The sequence below is a fragment of the Liolophura sinensis genome, chromosome 1 (genome assembly GCF_032854445.1).
Source record: "Liolophura sinensis isolate JHLJ2023 chromosome 1, CUHK_Ljap_v2, whole genome shotgun sequence".
Classification (NCBI taxonomy): Eukaryota; Metazoa; Mollusca; class Polyplacophora; order Chitonida; family Chitonidae; genus Liolophura; species Liolophura sinensis.
In genome coordinates this window covers 2,813,956-2,834,107 of record NC_088295.1, presented here as the reverse complement: position 1 = coordinate 2,834,107, position 20,152 = coordinate 2,813,956, and the positions used below count along the sequence as shown (strand labels likewise).

The 20,152-nt window shown below is 41.1% G+C and overlaps 3 protein-coding genes across 8 annotated transcripts in view; 2 read left to right on the top strand and 1 right to left on the bottom strand.

The window, feature by feature from the left end:
* LOC135461412 (trithorax group protein osa-like) overlaps nt 1-11,245 on the top strand; it is a 28,359-nt gene extending 17,114 nt beyond the window's left edge. Inside the window, exons 5-10 of one of the 6 annotated variants that reach the window (XM_064738495.1) lie at nt 5,532-5,768; nt 6,185-6,297; nt 7,909-8,085; nt 8,739-8,864; nt 9,305-9,472; nt 10,006-11,245. In XM_064738495.1, the coding sequence (XP_064594565.1) occupies nt 5,532-5,768; nt 6,185-6,297; nt 7,909-8,085; nt 8,739-8,864; nt 9,305-9,472; nt 10,006-10,115 (931 nt within the window). In that variant the 3' untranslated portion in view covers nt 10,116-11,245. Of the gene's footprint in view, nt 1-5,531; nt 5,769-6,184; nt 6,385-7,908; nt 8,086-8,738; nt 8,865-9,304; nt 9,473-10,005 lie in introns of all 6 variants that reach the window. The other 5 variants (XM_064738494.1, XM_064738497.1, XM_064738498.1 and 2 more) reach the window with 5 other exon arrangements.
* A 1,557-nt stretch (nt 11,246-12,802) lies between these two features.
* On the bottom strand, nt 12,803-17,043 carry LOC135461707 (uncharacterized). The gene is made up of 5 exons (XM_064738908.1): nt 17,003-17,043; nt 15,193-15,228; nt 14,582-14,860; nt 13,469-13,587; nt 12,803-12,811 (listed from the first exon to the last, which is right to left on the bottom strand). Exons 1-5 carry the CDS (start codon nt 17,013-17,015, stop codon nt 12,803-12,805), a joined length of 456 nt encoding a protein of 151 aa, XP_064594978.1. The 5' UTR covers nt 17,016-17,043.
* A 541-nt stretch (nt 17,044-17,584) lies between these two features.
* The window catches only part of LOC135476560 (uncharacterized), a 35,822-nt gene continuing 33,254 nt past the window's right edge, over nt 17,585-20,152 (top strand). Inside the window, exons 1-3 of the mRNA XM_064756622.1 lie at nt 17,585-17,740; nt 18,702-18,809; nt 19,458-19,536. Coding sequence (XP_064612692.1) covers nt 17,704-17,740; nt 18,702-18,809; nt 19,458-19,536 — 224 coding nt within the window. The 5' untranslated portion in view covers nt 17,585-17,703. The remainder of the gene's footprint in view (nt 17,741-18,701; nt 18,810-19,457; nt 19,537-20,152) is intronic.

Sequence of the window (20,152 nt, the reverse complement as noted above, 5' to 3'; positions counted from 1 at the left end):
AAAGGCAAGCTAGCTTCACACTGGTCTATGTAGATAATATGTGTTGAGACCCCACTGATGATTTAATAATTTGGATCCCCTGCATGTGCATATACGCTAACCCAAAGCAGTAGCTGGTGTGGTGAGGAAAGGCAATTGTCTGTAAACCATAATACTGCTGCATGGTGAGGAAAGGCAATTGTCTGTAAACCATAATACTGCTGCATGGTGAGGAAAGACAGCTGTCTGTAAGCACTAATCCTGCTGCCCAGTAAGAACAGACAGATATAAGCATTAATGCTGCTGCATCGTTAGGGAAGACAGCTGTCTGTAAGCACTAATACTGCAGCATCGGGAGGAAAGATAGCTGTCTGTAAGGTCTAGTGCGGCAACGTGAGGAAAGACGTGAGTTGTTTACAAGCGCTAATGCCATTACATCGTGAGGAAAGACAGCTGTCTGTCAGCACTAATGCTGCAGCATCGTGAGGAAAGACAGCTGTCTGTAGGCAGTAATGCTAATGCATCTTGAGGGAAGACAACTGTCTGTAAGCAGTAATCCTGAAGCATCGTGAGGAAAGACAACTGTCTGTAAGCAGTAATGCTGATGCATCGTGAGGAAAGACAACTGTCCACAAGCAATAATGCTGCTGAATCGTGAGTAAGGACAACTGTCTGTAAGCAGTAATGCTGATGCATCGTGAGGAAAGACAACTGTCTGTAAGCACTAATGCCGCAGCATCGTCAGGAAAGAACGCTGTCTGTAAGCAGTAATGCTGCAGCATCGTGAGTAAAGAACGCTGTCTGTAAGTACTAATGCTGCAGAATCTGGAGGAAAGACAGCTGTCTGTAAGCAGGGATGCTTCAGCAACGTGAGGAAGTTCTGCTGTCTGTAAGGAGGAATGCTGGCGCATCGTGAGGAAAGACAGCTGTCTGTAAGCAGTAATGCTGATGCATCGTGAGGAAAGACAACTGTCTGTAAGCAGTAATGTGAAGCATCGTCAGGAAAGACAGCTGTTTGTAAGCAGTAATGCTGATGCATCATGAGGAAAGACAGCTTTCCGTAAGCAGTAGTGCTGCTGCTAAGGGAGGAAGGACAACTGTCTGTAAGCAGTAATGCTACTGCATCGTGAGGAAAGACAGCTGTCTGTAAGCAGTAATGCTGAAGCATCGTGAGGAAAGAACGCTGTCTGTAAGTACTAATGCTGCAGAATCGGGAGGAAAGACAGCTGTCTGTAAGCAGTAATGCTGCTGTATCGTGAGGAAGGACAACTGTCTGTAAGCAGTAATGCTGTAGCGTTGCGAGCAAAGACAACTGTCAATAGGCAGTAGTGCTGTAGCGTTGCGAGGAAAGACAGCTGTCAATAGGCAGTTCTGCTTCACCGTTGCGAGGAAAGGCAACCTGCCATCAGCAATAATCTTGCTGTATCGTGAGGAAGAGCAATTGTCTAACCAGTAATGCTGCTGCAGGACTATGGCAAAGAAAGCAAACAGTATTGATGGTGATAGTAAATGGCTATGTAATCAGTACTGTGTAAACCGCAGCATCATCAGCTGCCACACCAGTATTATATGATGTAGCATGAGCAGGAAATCAAGTACTATACACTGTGACACAGGACAGAGAGACCCATACCTTAGCAATCACTTTGCTACTGCCTTAAATGTTAATAGTTCAAACTAAAATTGAATTCTTCAGTGACGTAAAATGTATTGTCAAACAAAAGCCTGCTTGTTAATATCCGGACAACCTCTGTTGTTTGTTATGTGATCACACGGTAATCAGATTACACGGTACTTCCGTTACAGCGTTACATTTATTACAGTTTTTTTTATAAAATCTGACCTTTATTACACTGACAAGCTGTAATTATTCCCATCGATTGGCGCTCAAGTTTAGGGTACAACAACTACGCTACAACTAAAACATCTGTAGTGTTCTTTCCGGTAAGATGGGCGGTTTAGAGGAAAGTTTTTTGACTGTGACTACGTATCCTGTAATGTGCAGTCCACCAGGGAAGCACAAGCGTCCGTTACACTGGATACGCCCGCACTCAGCAGCGATAGGTGCAGGCTGTTCGCGGGGCGAGGTTTTGGTATACACTCACATCACCAGCCACAGGGAAAACTCTCAAATTGCGCAGCCAGAGCTATGTGTAAGATGAGAGTGCTCGATTAGTTAAACACATCAACACAGTATGAGAAGCTTCGCATTGTGCCGTGAACGTTTGTCCGCCTGCCCTGACAAGACGGCCGGATGTGTAGGTTGGCGAATGCGCGGATATACCATTAACCTGGTCACAGTTAACGTCAGTTTGTCCTGGCTGCGTGATGTGTTAAAATTGCCATCATTATCCGGCCAATGACAGGAAGAACAATGACCATAGTACAGATCAGAAGTTACTATTTCCAACTGCATTGCCCTTTATATAGCCCAGGCGGTGTTACAACCAGAACGATATGTAGTCTCACCAGAACGATATGAAGTTTACCACAACAGTGCGAAGTGTAACGCACACCGGTTGGAATTCTTATCAGAACGATATAAAGTCTGACCAGAACAAGAAGAAGTCAGACCAGAGCAACAAGAAATCTGACAAGAACGATGAATCTTGAAGCCATCAGAGACATTCGTGTGCCAGCCGTCAACCAGTATGAAAGTTCTAGGTCGATATAATCACAAGGCCTATTTCCAAAACAAAGTTCAACACGAGCAACCAAAGAAATAAGTACATAAAGTACGAAATTAGGACAGAATCAGGCAAAGAAAGGCAGTCAGCAGTTTTCAATGATGACGGAAAAACCCAAGAAGTGTTCTAAGCTGATTGGTATCCTAATTCAGCACCATACTAGTATATTACGGGCCATTAATCAAAATAATATACGTTTGAATATGTGTTTGTCGAATATACGGCCCCTAACCGCGGCTTGAGCGGCTTTGTGCAAGGGAACGAGGCAAAGTTCCATATATCCTGGCCACAGTGGTATGAATTCTTACCTGAATCCTATTTATAAAGTATGACCAGAACGGTGTGAAGTCTGACCGGAACAATGTGACATATGGCCAGAGCGGAATAATGTCTAACAGGAACTGTTTGAACTCAGACCAGAACCGTATAAAGCCTGGCCAGACCGGTATGAACGACCAGACCAGTATAAAGCATGACCAGAACGGTATAAAGCCTGACCAGACCAGTATGAAAGCCCAGAACGGTATGAACGACCAGAACGGTATAAAGCCTGATCAGACCGGTATGGACGACCAGACCGGTATGAACGACAAGACCGGTATGAACGACCAGAACGGTATAAAGCCTGACCAGACCGGTATGAACGACCAGGCCGGTATGAACGACCAGAACGGTATAAAGCCTGATCAGACCGGTATGAACTACCAGACCGGTATGAACGACCAGACCGGTATGAACGACCAGAACGGTATAAAGCCTGATCAGACCGGTATGAACGACCAGACCGGTATGAACGACCAGGCCGGTATGAACGACCAGAACGGTATAAAGCCTGACCAGACCGGTATGAACGACCAGAACGGTATGAAGCCTGACCAGGCCAGTATGAACGACCAGAAAGGTATAAAGCCTGACCAGACCGGTATGAACGACCAGAACGGTATGAAGCTGGCCAGACCGGTATGAACGACCAGAACGATATCTGATACACAAAGAAAGTTGATCTTAATTAAGCCAGCTTTTACCAATCACTCACTTACTGATGACTCATGTGGGGTTCGCATGAGGAAAGGCGACGGAAGACTTTCTTTCTTTGCTTGTTGAACGATGCTTGCATAACAATGACCGGTATACACAGACAGACAACACAATTAAAATATCAACAGCTCCAAGCCGAATTCCCCGACTTAATTTCATTCCTGACTCATGCATGCATGCATGCATATGTGTACATGTAAGAGTATTTAAGTATATGTGTACATGTAAGAGTATTTAGGTATATGTGTACATTTCAAAGTGTCCAGGTAAATGTGTACATGTCAAAGTGTCCAGGTAAATGTGTACATGTCAAAATGTCCAGATATATGTGTACATGTCAAAGTGTCGACGTATATGTGTACATGTCAAAGTGTCCGGGTATATGTGTACATGTCAAAGTGTCCAGGTAAATGTGTACATGTCAAAGTGTCCAGGTAAATGTGTACATGTCAAAGTGTCCAGGTAAATGTGTACATGTCAAAATGTCCAGATATATGTGTAGATGTCGAAGTGTCGACGTATATGTGTACATGTCAAAGTGTCGACGTATATATGTACATGTCAAAGTGTCCAGGTATATGTGTACATGTCAAAGTGTCCAGGCATATGTGTACATGTCAGAGTATTCAGGTATATGTGTACGTGTCAAAGGGTCGACGTATATATGTACATGTCAAAGTGCCCAGGTATATGTGCACGTGTCAAAGTGTCCACGTATATTTGTACATGTCAAAGTGTCCAGGTAAATGTGTACATGCCAAAATGTTCAGGTATATGTGTACATGTCAAAATACTCAGGTATATGTGTACGTCAGAGTATTTAGGTATAGGTGTACATGTCAAAGTGTCCAGGTATATGTGCACGTGTCAAAGTGTCCACGTATATCTGTACATGTCAAAGTGTCCAGGTATATGTGTACATGCCAAAATGTTCAGGTATATGTGTACATGTCAAAGTGTTAAGGTATATGTGTACATGTCAAAATACTCAGGTATATGTGTACATGTCAAAGTGTTCAGGTATATGTGTACATGTCAAAGTGTTCAGGTATATCTGTACCTGTCAAAGTGTTCAGGTATATCTGTACCTGTCAAAGTGTTCAGGTATATCTGTACCTGTCATAATGTCCAGGTATATGTGTACCTGTCAAAATGTCCAGGTATATGTGTACATGTCAAAGTGTTCAGGTATATGTGTACATGTCAAAGTGTTCAGGTATATCTGTACCTGTCAAAGTGTTCAGGTATAGGGCCTATCTGTACCTGTCAAAGTGTTCAGGTATATCTGTACCTGTCAAAATGTCCAGGTATATGTGTACCTGTCAAAATGTCCAGGTATATGTGTACATGTCAAAATTTTGTTCTATATGTGTGCATGTCAAAATGTTGAGGTATATGTGTGCATGTCAAAGAGGTAGCCTGTAGCATTGTTTTCGTGAGGTATCTTGCTGCATGAGTGATTGCTAACATTTGTACCCAAATTACGGGAGCGGGCCTTGTTGCGTCTCTTGGTAGTAGTGAGGTATTAAAGTGGTGGCATCTGGCCTTATACCTATTATTCCCTGTCTCGCACATTGCCTAGTTTTGTGCGATCAGGTATTTGAGGCATCACTGGTTGATTCCGGCTGTAGGCATATATCGTGTGTCTTGGTCATGTGTCTAACTGCCCTAGCATCAAATAAAATTTCAGATTCGTTTGTTCGAACACGGCACCCTTGTCCTCGTTCCGTTTTCAGACCAGTGTAGTATTTAGTGAATGGAGCATGTTAGAGTGATTATATGCAGTGCATGCTGATGTGATGTGTTCTTCATTCCTTCCGTTCTCAGACAAGCCATGCAAGCATCGGCTAAGGCCAAGGCCGCCAAAGACCCCGAACTGCATGCTCCCATATCGGCCAGGCCGGCTCCCGCCACGATTATCCCGTCCAAGAACACCATGTCTCCCCCCTTGCCGTCAGGAGCAGTGGGTCAAGTTCATGCACAATACAATTCACCAATCCCAGTTTACTCCAATGACAATATCAACGAGGCTTTCATTGCTCAAGCAGGTGGCGCTGCTCAGGGGTAAGTGGAGACAACTCCCGACGCAATGACCGTCGACAACATGCGGACAAACTATAGTCGACAGCAGTTGCCAAATTCCAGTTGAACTTATAAGTTAGAAATGAAAATCCTGGTATACAGTTCTTCCGTGTGTACCGTTAGTAATAGCAAATAGAGCCACGGCATTGCATGTTAACATAATTTAGCATTTGCTTCACCAGCTTGAGTACAAACACATGCTGTTTGCCAAAGAGCTTATATATGTAGAAAAGTGATAAAAAAATCCAATCCCTGAGGAGAAAGCCTTGAAAATGGCATATCGCATGGTAGTGATGTAGTTGTCTGTGCTGTGCCGCTTAAGCTTCCATTGCATATAGGGGTAATTAAATGGCCTCCACTGATACCATTTTGTGCAATTTTGGCGTCTATTCTTACAGAATGCAAGAACGGCCAAAGAAAGATGAATCTGAAGTTGCCAAGTTCATCCGTGAGACCGAGTCTGGCGGGAAGCCTGGCCAATCGGGATCGGAGGAGGGCGAGTTTCGAGGAGGTTCTGCAGCAAACAAACAATCTATGTCGTTTCGTGTCTTACAATGGATGACAGACACAGACAAATCTGAGGCAGATACAGATTCACGTGGGTTGACGATTTCAACCTATTTTCCACTTTCTTTTTCGGATATTTATTATTTCTAACTTTATGTTGCTGCTAATTATTCTTGTGCAACATAATCGCCGCTGCTCTTTCGGTAAAACACTGCGTAAAATTTTGTAAGTGTTTGTCTAATTAGACAATGCCAGCGAGCTTCTGACCAGTAAATCGTCCGTGTGTCTTCGCTAAATGTACCAGTCAAAATTTCTCTTGGGAGGAGGCCACTGCAATCTTCCTGCCTTTTCCTCTGTCTGTCTTATTTTCAGGGTTGGTTTTCCTGTTGTTTTTATTTGCTTTGGTCTCCCCATAATTTGTTATAATGCCTTCCTGATTTATTGCTTTGTCTATAACCTAGCCTGCTCTTTGATAAACTCTGGCCCTACTTTTGGCTTATTTCGCTCTCATCTGTTTACAATCATCAGAAAACAGAGTTTGCTTGTTGTTATTAGAGACCACTTGTGTGTTGTATTGTTCTGCTATAGCGTACAGCTGGTCGTCAAATACATGTAGTCAGCAATCACCTGCCCACGTATGACGTAGTTACCACTGCCAGTTCATAGCATTGATTCTGTGCTGTTTGCCTGGCTACAGTAGTTAGTCACGTGTTCCAGCTAAGTGTTTGATAATAAATAATTTTTTTGCTCCTTGTTTGTGTGTAACACATTATAAGTTTAATACCATGATATACAGAAGGCGGTATACGGTAACTTGTGTGCTAAAATACAATCTTTAACTGAGGGTTGATTAATTCACTGCTGCACCCATAGATAGTGAAGTTTGGTAGTTTTATATATTAAGCTTTCGTGAGTAGGATTAACTGAAGCAAATAAGATTTTATTTACTTTGAAAGGTTTTAAAAATATTCATCACTCACGTTTGAAGCCATCTTTTTTATCCCTAAGTGAACAGACGATTCATGTCACTTGGGTGGACATGAAAGACTCTTTTAATTTGAATTGAATTTATTTTGAACGTTTAGCACTTCTCCCATCGTCAATTTTCAGCATTTACAATGACAAATCGTCTGGGGTTTAATTTTGTCCGAACGTCATCATCTGTACATGAGGATATTTTGGCGTTATGGTTAGAGTAACTACGTCCGGGTCAGCCAACCCTGCCTGCACATGTGATACTCATACAGGCGCGTGCCGTAAGCTTATACCACGGTCAAACCTGACCTTTCCATTTCCTACACAAGAAAACATTAACACGGTTTTCAATAAACATGCGTTTCAGGTTGACGGGGTAATTGAAGCAAACTGTTGCCTGGTGTCAAGTTACTTCTACAGGCTGCCAGATCGCCGTTACTTCGCACAGCCCACCGACAACAGTTTGTAATGCACGCCCATCTACATGTAGATAACGGCGCTGTTTGCCATTGCGACAAACTCCAGACACATTAAGTTCTCTACACCACAATATTAGGTGTTAACCGTGTTAGATCAGAGTCAAGGTTATTTTGTACATACATTTCAACTGATGCACCTATTGACGGTGATTCACTTTCAGTGCGCAAAAAGAGAGAGAAAGATCCCGAATTTCGGCATAATTCTGAAGATGACGAGATGAGGTTTAGTGGTCTGAACCGGGGCACGGGTATCCCCTCCAAATCATTCAGCCGTTTGCAGAAGCTGACGGTGAATGACCAAGGCCCACAGCAAGATAACCAGTTCCTCAGCCCTAATGGTGAGGCCTCGACAGCGACAATACACCATTATCCTCTTATGTCTTCTTATTTTGTTACATTTTGTAGTTTGTTTTAGTTTGTAGAGTTCACGGACTAATGTTTACTGCGGGTGAGTTACAGTGACTAAGTGATGGTTACGAGACCTTCTTCCCTAATCCACGTTTCGCTCTTGATCACTCCCACTCATACACATTTTGACATTCAGGATTCATCGTTTAGTTTGGTTATGCATGGAGTTTTTGTTTGGAGTTTGCCTGAACACCAACTTCCCATGTTCCGTTAATAACATAAATGCCAAATACATACTTCCTGTTTTATTACGTCTGCTGTAAGGTACAGAGAATTAGCCAGACGATCCTCAACTTGTCTTACATGTTGACACAGTACAGTAATTATAAGAGCCACCGAAGCAAACGCAGTTGTAAAATATGTAAAGTATATTTGACATATATTTGTATACTTAAGAGAACAATACACAGCTATTTCCAGAAAAGAAATATTCCATGAATCCTTGGGCCGGATGTGTTTTATCACGGAGAGAGGTGCTAATCATTACGTTATCAGAAGTTGTTAACGTAGTAGAGAGCAACGGAGCGTGACAAATGTGCTGCGAAGCGTGACAGGTGTGGTAAGTTCTGTGTGTGTATTGTAGGGGCGGAGAATGAAGATGGAGAGGTAGGGAAATATGACGAGACGTCCATCCGCTACAAGGGCAAGTACATCCCCTCCCCAGCCTTCCGGGTGTTACAGAACTGGGCAGAGCTAGACCCACTGGAAGGTTAGTCATACCTAATCAGAGCAAAGCTCGTCCAGCTCAGTCCATGATGGAGCAGAATATTTCGTTTTGCAGAAACTCAACATAACCGAGTGTTGAGACTTAAATATCTATACTGCTCGTAAGTATAACACGCGACTAGTGACAAGGGCCAGGTCGATTAGTCTCAGTTCTTTAATTTCCGGTAGATCAACATACATTCAGAGAATGCAGAGGGCTTGATCAAGATGACCAGTTGCTTTGAACCGTTACCTTTCAACCAGCCAGTACGCAGAACAACGATGCTAAACAACATGTTCCAGCTCGAACGCCTACTATGTATTTCATTGTCTGTCAAGCCAGAAGACTTAGTTTCGCGCTAATTGATAAAAATATGTTAATTTTGTTATTTAAAAGTTATTTATCACACTCTCGCTTTTATTTACCTTCGAATCCTTTAACAGTCAGCAAAGACTCGTCCGAGAAGGTACCGGACCGCGCACGAGACAACGAAGACGTTCAGAACCCGGATGAGGTGCCCCTGGAGAAACGCTACACGGGAGGGAACATACCTTCCAGAGTCTTCAAAACTTTACAAATGGCAGTGGGAGACGACCAAGGATCAGATAAAGGTGTGTCACGTGCTTTCTCACTTCCGATGGTTAGCACATTCCGTGGTTTTAAAAATGCAAATAAAGGTGGCAGTCAAGTTTAAAATAAAAAGTACTCAATTCTTTGTGCCATGTCATATCGCAGATCAGGTTTGTTCTTGCACAGCATGTAGACCACAAGCCGAGTGATGCTACTTGACTGTTTAAGTTCAGTAGAGAAACAGTGCACATGCTGGTAGATATCTGTATTTAGACCTGTTAATAGCAGTCCACTTTGTTTTTGTTAAATCTGATCTCCATGAGCGGATATATGAAGTGGTTCAAGCCATTACCAGCTAACTGGGTGTTCCTGTTAGAGAGATGTGTTTTGACTTGCCAATCAGCCAGCCATTTAGCCCGACATATGGGTGTTCACCCTGTCAGACCGGTTCATGTCACTTCCATCGACTATTCATGTTGACAAGTATTTACTGCATTCATTAGCCGCATTCTTTTCAGTTCTAACTAATTTTGAATCACTTTGTACCTCATTTAAAAATTTTTTATCTTGTCAGAATCGTCATCTGTCCCTGCCCAGTCTACCAACCAAACGCCGGCTTCCGCATCCCGAGGAATAAAAATTATTCACAAACCCAGTCAGTCGGCTGGTGCCACAGATTTCTAATGTGGAGTGTCGTGGAGGTGTTCCTCCATCAATACTGTGTGACGGTTGCAACAAAACAAAGCCGTCTTAGGGTGAAGGGACGTAAGCTGCATCGTGATGATGGGGCAAATGGTTGTCGCTACAAATGACATGCTGGCATCGTCAAATTATATGGAATTATTTTCAGTAAAATTAGTTTGCACGTTCAGTCTGTACGCCTATAACATGTTCACCTGACAGAGAGCATGTTCACATGACTTAAAGATAGAGACCGAGTTTGGAGGACTACATCAGAGCAATTGCGCTGTCTTGCCTTAACAATGTCGGGCTTTCTCAACCAGACACTGTATAAGGACAAGTGACCAAGGACCGTGTGGTAAACACTGGAATGTGTTTTGAGGAACTGCTGGTCGGAACAAATGCTGATTGTACCAAGAGTTATAGTTTCTCACGTTAAACAAGTGTGCCTAATAATGCTACTGCTATTTTTCCATTAGTATGTACAGATAATGTGGTGCCCTTCTGACTTATGAATTTTGGTTCTGATGTAATGTAATTATGGAATGGATCACAACCAGCCATGACAAGTTTGGATATTACTCATATTCATATTGTTGGTTGGAAGTCGCTTTTTATGTCAAATGTGTCTTGTTTATAAGAAGAGTGATGTATGTTCTGTTTAGTACACATGCGTGTTGTCTGGCAAGTTATCAGTGTTTGTGGAGAGCAGTTCGAAATCCCCAAACCTTACAGAGCAATTACCGGAAACTTAAGTTTTGTCAACCGTGAATGTATCAGCCAGACACTGATAGGCTTAAACTCTTTTCCTAATCTGGATTTATCCCAGAGCATAATAGCATCAAAACTCGAATAAGGGGGAATTATCCGCTGAAACGTCAGAATGACAGACGGTTATTATTTTGATGTGGTAATGACGGACCAGTGTTATTAATAACGTCAGAATGACTGACAATTACCATTGATGACGTCAGAATGATCGTCCATAGACACTGGGAATGACATAAGACATTGGTTGCATGTTGTATGGCTGCTATCAGTACAGGTATGTATTTGATTTCACATCCGCTGTTGGCATTTAGTCATCCTGATTTAATTTATCCGCCTTAAAGCTGTGTATTGCGCGTGTGAGAGTGACTCCAGTCCTCACTTGACTAATGATGTACAACAGTTATGATAGGAATGCTGTTTGACTGTATTTTTAACTTAAGATTGACGTCTAAAGGACTGTATATATTATAGTGAAATCGTTAGGAATAATACTTCATAGTCGTCGGGTTGAATTAGTGTTTCTCTGGTAACTGTCGGAATCCGGTCACTGAATGATAAATTTCGTGCTAACATTCATTTGCGTCATGAGGTGACTAATCTAGTTCATACATGTAAATGTGTGGACAACATTGCAATAGACATCTTGGGGATGATTTAATAGACGCGTAACTTTTATAGTGGCAACAGGACATTGTCTAAAGACTGTAACCATCAAATCTCTTGTGTGGTTCCAGGATATTGTTAAAGCTTAACACCAAAGCTTTAAGGCGGTGAATCAAATCTTTCCCCAATTCCTGCATCAGGTGTGTTGGAGAAAACCAAAATTGTGATGTATTTAAAAACTGAAATATGAAATTTCAGGTTAGGGTTAGGCTTATCACACAGTTTACATGTTCCATCCATATGTACAAAGTGTTCAGGTAGTTCAATGGTTAATTTAACGACTCACTGCTGAAGTAGTATAGTCAACCAAGTTCAATTTGTAGTGGATTGTTAATTAATTCTGCATTACTCCATATTGTCTAGCGCATAAAAGTTGTGGAAAATAAACCAAGTAATACAGCAGAACCAGCAAGGCTCTTTCTTTTTCGATTACTGTATCCTGTAATTGAAAGGAAATGATTAGCGCGAAATTATCATGCTGCTCATTGCCAGATTGCAGTATCCTTTCTCACAGATGGTGTGGTGAGCGGCTGGAGTGCAGTATGGTTTCGCTCACAAATGGTTTTTGATCCGATGGTTTCTCACCGAGATGAGATTGTCGTGAGCGGCTGGAGTGCCGTACGGGACAGCACAAATGTTGTGGTGAGCACTGGCAATGACCAGACACAGAAATATTAACCAGAAATATTCATGCAAATCTGTATGAAAAGAGAGAACAGATCGTTTGGATGCAATACTTGAATTTAGGATACACGTCTTTGGACATTTAAGCTGGAACGCGCTTTATCATTGCGTGTGAGTGCGACCCTCCAACTTATAAGGATAGACACAAGACTTTGTTGGCTTTAATCAGGTTTAACATCTTCTTCCACTTCAATAATATTCTATCAGGATGTTGCATGTCTCATGTAGTCACCTTAGTCACTACATATACATGCACACTTACAGAACTTAAACGAGACGTAGAGCACTTGTTGGGGCGAGTTTTTCCCGGCTTCTTCTGCGCACCCATAAAGTTAACATGACGCAGCCAAATCATCATTTGATGGCAAAAAGAGATATATATGTTTCAAAATGTGTAAGAATATAGTCTGAACTTGTCATACATAAATTATCAGTTTTGTTCCGTTTCGGAGGGGTATTCATGTTCAAACCATATACACTGAATGGAGCGTGTAGAAAAGTATAACAGATGTTAGTGCCGCATGCCTTCAGTTCAGTCTTAATTCCACAAAATCATCTCTTTTTCTCTCTGTTCAAATAGCCTAAAAAGTAAAAGGAAGTGACATGTGAATAACATAGGATAAGCCTACACTTCATGAAAATTTGTAGGCCTAATCAATGCATTCATACATTTTAGGTCAATTTGTAGGTCTAATTCAGTTCGGTCTATCTCTGAACGACCAATTTCAGAAAGTGAAAATTCACTAACTGTGTGAGTTAAATTACAGTTTAAGAATTGTAATTTTTCGTTTAAAAAATGCTGTGTCATTATTCCGTAATACTTTACTATTTAATTTTAATATAAGTTAATAGACAAATGTTTACCTTTGTCTGTTTTCTTCTTCTGTCCCTATATGAAAATATTAGCGGTTGAATTTTTTATCATATTTTATCACATCAGAATAAAAATGATAGCACTAGCTAGTAACAGGCACATCTTTGCCTATGTATATCAACTTGTATACACATGTACGAACGAAACCACAAATATACCCATGTACGATAACGCCTTTGTGGTTAGCCTTGAGCTAACATGCCTATCTTGTAAAGTTTTACGCCTACATTCAAACATTTACATGTGAAAGGGAATTTGTACATTCGGAAGGGTCGATTATTAAGGGTATTTTGTGTGCCCCAGTTTTTAACACTTATGATTACAATGTAAAACTCGCAGTCGCATTTTGCCACTTAGGGCCTACCTTTATTAGAAATACGTTACTGCCATAGTTGTCCAACGGGATTTCTTCTAACAATTCTTCCAAAATGTCAGTCTTACCAATCCGATTATTGCTTACATTCCGTCCTTTGCTTTTCGAATCTGAAAGAGACACAGACGTAGAAAAGGTGTATGTAACCCCCACACATGCAGTTGTTCGAAATGAACGTATTGCCACTGGCCCCCGGGCTCTTCCCGGTTTCCTTTCGCCATGATGATGGCCACCGTCGTATAAGTGAAATATTCTTGAGAACGGCGTAAAACACCAATGATATAACTAAATAAGGCCACTGGGGCTAGCTATTATTAAAGAGCGCGGTTTACTGACTCCAATTTGGAACGGCCGAACATTATTCGGTTAGATGAGTATTTCCGTTTGATGCTGTCTGTAGTTGCGGAATGTAACTTTGAAATCGACCAACACGCAGTGTTGGGAGAGCTACGAAGAATAAATGTTTCAAATGTTTCGGATCGACGGTAAGACACATTTACCGCATCTTCTCCCGCGATGTCAATCGATGACAACCGAGTGGTTCCCACAACCAACTAACCTGTTGTGAGTCTCGCCGAAACAAAAACGATCCATAACAACCTCACAAATTCACAAAATAAATATATTTTCAGACGCTACACCCACTGTGGCCGTAAGCCGTAAGTCACAATTTTGCGATCACTTGCGAGAACGAACGAGGCTGAAGCGATCAGCGTCATCTGAGGACAGGGGGAGTGAACCTCCCAAATGGACGACTGGACTTGCCTAGTGTAACTATAATGATTGCCATAGGTATTCCCCCCTCCCCCCCCCCCCCCCCCGCCTTTTTTCGACCTTATCTTTTCTGCGCTCACATTGATCAAGTGACTTGTATGTCACGTGATCGATGTGAGCGCTATCCGAAAGATATGGCGGCCACAGTGGGTTTGGTATCTGAAAATGTATTTATTTTGTGAATTTGTGCGGTAGCATTTTTGGTTCGGTGAGACTCAGAGCAGGTCAACTCGTGTGTTTTGGCACACCATGTCACACTTGTAGCTACTCTGAAGCTATAAGTTGCAATGTAAGTTTCTCCAATGCGTTCAAGAACTGTTGGCATCTTACCAGTTGCCATGACGGCCATACTTCCGTCCCCCTGGCCCCGGCCCTTCCGGTTCAGGTAGGTGTAAGCCTTTCCCTGCCCGACGTACCACTTGATCTTGCTCATTTCCTCCGTCCTGCCACCATACCACTGGAGACTGTCACAGTCCTCGCTGCCGTCGCTTTGCGCATTCTCCAATCGTTGCAGTTCCGCTTTCTTCCGGTCCAGCTCTTCATAAAGATCCCCGAGCATGGCGTAATAGCTAGTGGTATCCGACCGAATGCCGGTCGATTCCTCACGCTCTACAGCAAAATAAAATGGATGCGTTCAGTATTTCGTCCGTGCAGCAATCTCTTTGGTACTGACTTCGCCGTCCATTAACTATGCATATTTCAGCCTCATTGTTTGATGTGCATCGTTTGGTTAGAACAAAATGTCAGCCCCTAGATAATATCTCACTAAATAGTAAAAAGAAAAAAACGGGACAAGTTTAGAAAATGCGCTTGTCAACATTCGTCACCTTTCCATATGTTGTCTGTCTGCTGCATGAAGACAGCGATTTCTTTGAAGATGGTTTATCCAAGGCTATATATGAAACATTATACAAATCTGTTGCAAACTAAGTAGAGCTTACCTTCAGATTTTCCAGTTCTAAACAGGCCACAGCAATCTGAGGAAACGATACACAAGAAGATAGAGAAAGGCGTACCCAATAAGCGAGGCATACATTGACAAATGGTTAATTGGCACAAACGAATATAGAGTATATGTGAATGTATGCATTCCTTGTTAACTGCCCTAACAGCATGCACACTGAACATAGAGAGTACAGGTTAACAGATGGTCTAGCCTCAATAGAGAAAATTCACGATGCCTAACTTGTGCATGCTCATAACATCTGCGGCAAAACATCACCATGCTCGTTCTAACCGCTGATACAAACAGGCTCACTCTCCGTTAAAACAGATTGGCGACTCAGTTATCAGCGAGCCAATCAAATCGTGGATTACATCGGAGAAAAGGAAAATCCATAGGCATAAATTTAGATAGTTGTCATGGGGTCATGTGATACCTTGCTTAAACAGTTGTGTCCTCCCACCAAAATGCTGGCCGTCGCATATATGTGAAATATTCTTGAGTACGGCGTAAAACACCAGTCAAATGTGTACAAATAATAAATTCTTACACAGTTCTCGGTTACGTCTTGGCATTCGAGACAGCTTTCATACACAGTTCCCAGTGTGGTAGTCCGCACACATTTTCTGGTTCAGTGTTCAAGACAGCTTTAGCACACAGTTCCAGGTTCAATTTTCAAGACAGCTTGGGTAAACGGTTTCCGTTGGATACTTCAGACAGTTTTTGTAGACTGTTCGTGTTTGAATATTGAAGACAGTTTTTGTAGCTGTTCCCGGTTTGATATTCCAGACAGTTTTTTTTAACTATTTCCGGTTGGATATTCCAGACAGTTTCTGTAGACTATATCCACTTGGATATTCCAGAGCAGTTTTCATATATATTATTCCAGTATCGATATTCAACTAACTTTCGGATACAATTCCAAGTTTGATACTTATCAAGACAGATTGATTGGCAATTTGTCCGACATTCAAGACATTCATCCATTCTTACCGATATTCAAGATAGATTTCGTAGGCCTACATGTATACGAACTTACATATTCGTCTATGCTTTGATATTTAAGATATCGTCGTTTCACATTTTGATATTTCAGATAGCATCCGTTGCACATAGGTTATACACTGTATATACGGTTTCCTGTCCTCAGTATACAACAAACCTAACTAAATAGTCATCGATCGGTGCCATTTTCCCCCAAGTTTTTGAAGATGCATCCTCCACAGGTTGATAGTTTTAAGATCTGGCGGAATGCTACACCTGTCCTGTTCAATCATGATTTGGAGAGTTGACCAGAGAATACACGTATGCCTGCCATGCACATACGAATGCATTTGTGTAAAGAAACCAAAGACAGAATTTGCTCTTTTAAAAAATAAAATTATACACGAAAATAAGTAAAAAAAAAATCAATCTGAAAATATGAAGGCTACATATCTTAAAACAGAATTAAGTAGAAATTAATATTGATAACTTTGAAATAGTCGATCTCATTGACGGGTTATATCCAGCGCCCTGCCCATTCAGTTACATTGGGATTCTACAACTTATTGTCAGAATGTACACTAATTTAATTGCCCGGGAACGGTGTTTACTGGGAGATCAATGACTATATATCGGTACTTACAGAATCGCACTGACATACCGAATGACAACTGAGGGCAACTCGACTTTTTGAATTCCAACTCCAACGACGCTGTTCCATTGCTATTTCCACACAAAGTTGAACGTGCATGAGCTTATACCTCATTGTCAGAGGTACATTGACAACTCTAGATATTTGGAAGAAATGAAAAATGAAAACTTACCACAAAGCGACATTCTACATGTACAGTTATATCTATATAGGGATCTGTGGCTGCCGTGTCATGTGGCGTCAGTCTGTCTTGTGTACTGTGGGCGCTTGGATACTGTCGAACGTCTCTATGACATCATACAATGCGCCACCACCGCCCATATACTACGTATGACGTAACAAACCTCCAGAAATAGGTAGCGCCACCTGCCGTGGTGGTGGCAGCTGGGAGATGGGAGAGAAATGTGACTGTTGTAGCTTTTCATTGCGTTCTTATATGATTCATTAAATGTCGCGCCGTCGGTTCGTGGCTACAAACAGAACATTTCGTCTTTTTATGGTTCCTTCTGTCTTCTTTTTCTTGTTCTTATTATCATAAAATTATATAGGTGAATGGATATTTCAACCAAGCGTTTACACAGCATATTTAAACGGAGCTACAGGGACAGCATTAATGGTATAATTTAAACAACTTCATCAGCCTATAAACAATTTTAGTCTTGCCCACACGTTTTATGAACGCCGTAGCAATGTAGAGGGAGATAACTTTATCGACGATAAGAGAGTTATGTCCCCTGATTTGGAGAAAGTTGCAACGTAAACACAGTAAGAAGTCGGGCTTGCGAAACGATGTGCGAATGTTCGCTGCTAGACTGTTGGACCATTTTGACATAAACTGATGCTTAGACGAAGAATATATAAAAGCCAAAGAAAATGTCTGTCAGCGATCCACTTCTCAAAACCCTGAAAGGTAAATTGCGTTTCGATTTTGTTACATGGAAATTTTGATATATGCAACAGGTGATTTTTCAACTTTGAGGCCACTGTTGTTGTTGTTTCCATTTAGCCAAACAGCGAGTGAATGAGACGAGTTTTGACATGATGCTATTTTTTTGTCCATCACCAGTTATAAACAAATACACACTGCTCTCTTGGTGTACTGTGGTTATTGCTAGCCCTGGATCACCCCGCTCTTTTATGTTGGTTCTGACACTCGCGTGCGTCAGAACTAATATGAAAGATACTGGGCTAGGTTAATACTCAGCGTCTCCACCAGTTCAACTTCAATTAAGTTTGGTAATTATCCTTACCTAATTGAAGTCGCAGGTAAATTTCAGAAAGTGTTGAAAATAGACCTCAATGTTTAATTTAATTTAAAGGAGAAGAAAAACTGGGAAAAAATGACACTATAGGCTGAAAAGAGCACATTTTTTTCTAACTGGTGGTGCATGTGGCATAATTTTGCCATTTTTCCTCGCCATATATGCAAAGCCTGAAAACGGCAAAGCTGGCATAAATCGCTGAGTACATCACGTCCTCCATCTTTAACACCCTGTAATTTATGCTTGGGGTGTGTAGCCTGTCAGCCAATGAGAGTCGTTGGCACTGCCTACTTGTTTGTGTAAACTCGAAACTTATGTCCAACATTCCGGTTTCCCATTTGTCAAGTGGAAAACGAACTGTACTGTTCGCTACGTTTTGGGAAGAAGAGTTTTACCGAAAATGTACGAACTGCATTTCGGCGGTTTCCGACAGCAATTCTCCTCCTAACACAGAAGTCTTCAGGACTAGTTCAGGACTGTAGGTCTAATGAGAAGGTGGCAGAATAGTATCATAATTTGATTTAGATCCCATGTGGTTCAGTTATCAGATTAGTTCTGTTGCCTGAACGGTGTCTATTTACCTGTGAAATTTATTCTCCTTTTTTTCAGCTTACATATTGGAATTCCGCTCCAAAAAGTTGGATGTGCGTGATGGCAGTGTGAAGCTGGAGGGGTTTTGTGAGACATTGGAAAAAATATTTCGAAAAGGTCTCAGAAGTAGGTTTACTGTGGCATTGAAATCATAATTTTTACCTGCAAGTGTGTAAGCCAAAACCAGGTTTAACAATTATCAAAGGAGATAGTGTCTAATTGTACAGTGGTCTGTAATTTGACATTTCTACGTTTCTTCCAGTATATTTCAGTGTTCGAACTCAATAGCTAAGGAATTAGGAATACTGTATGTAGTGACAGTTTTGTATTTCAGATTAGTACTTAACTGGGCAAGTGTTGATTCAGTGTAGGGGTGGGAGTTAGGGGGTAATATTTAGCACTAAGAAATTTTCAATTTATTTTTTGCCTTAGCATTGTAAATGTGTTTATGTAAGCTTAGCTGTTTTACCAAAAAGTACATTCTATATTTTTACTGTGTCCCTAGTTGATTTTGTTCTTAAATATAATATCTCCTTGGCAAAATATTCTTTTTATCTGTCTTGCTGTATGTAAAACATTTAATTTTATTTAATTAAAATAAGGATAAATGTTTATTTGTGGTTATGACCATACACTGTAGGTCTGAATATAGCATACCAATAACAGAACGTAAATACGTATTCCATATACTTACAATTACAGATGTTGAATCAGTGTTTAATGAAATATTGATGTTTAAAATTGAATAAGCAATAATTAGGTATTGTATTGTAGATCCTGGTCGATGGATTGGCAACAAGAAAGACTACTGGAGCTGGATATCCAGCCTGCTGAACCAGTGCCCAGAACAAAGGTTGTTGTCTTCCTATAAATTATAAATTCTTGAGCTGGGCATATTATACACTAAGTGAATATATCAAGAATGGTTACTGTTGTTGACTCGTTGAGTGTTGTAACTGTGTGATCTTTGAGATTTGGACCCATGCTCTGTCCTGTGGCTTTATTTCAGGATTGCTCAAGCTTCTTTGTTATTAAAACATACTCTTTTTAGAACAACATGCCAAATGTTCTCCTTGTATAAGAACTGTACAGAGTTGATGTTACTTATTTCTAGAAGTTTAAACATTTATATTTACTTCAGTACCTGCCTACTCATGGAAGGTTGAACTGTTTTAGTTATATAGGCTTTGTGGCTGGTTTTTAATTATTTTAATTGATAGCCTTTCAGTTCAAAAATACCAATTATATAAATTTCATTTTGTTTTCTGTTGTAAACATGTGCTGTAGAAATTAGGCCTCCATGCAGGACAACAATTTCTTGTATACAGGGTTTCTGTGACTTTATTGCCTATGAGATTTATGGACATTGCCAGATTTTTCATGTAAGGTTACAGTGTTCACGCACATGCTTACCTACATGTAGGAGGACAAGAAGGGTATGGGGCTCCTCTGGTGATTTTACCATTTTC

Excerpts from the sequence above, each read along its gene's own strand:
- LOC135461707 (XM_064738908.1), bottom strand. Across the intron at positions 14,861-15,192 it reads TAGAACTGGAAAATCTGAAG|AGCGTGAGGAATCGACCGGC; the intron begins GTAAGCTCTACT and ends ATTTTGCTGTAG. Across the intron at positions 13,588-14,581 it reads TATGGCCGTCATGGCAACTG|ATTCGAAAAGCAAAGGACGG; the intron begins GTAAGATGCCAA and ends TGTCTCTTTCAG.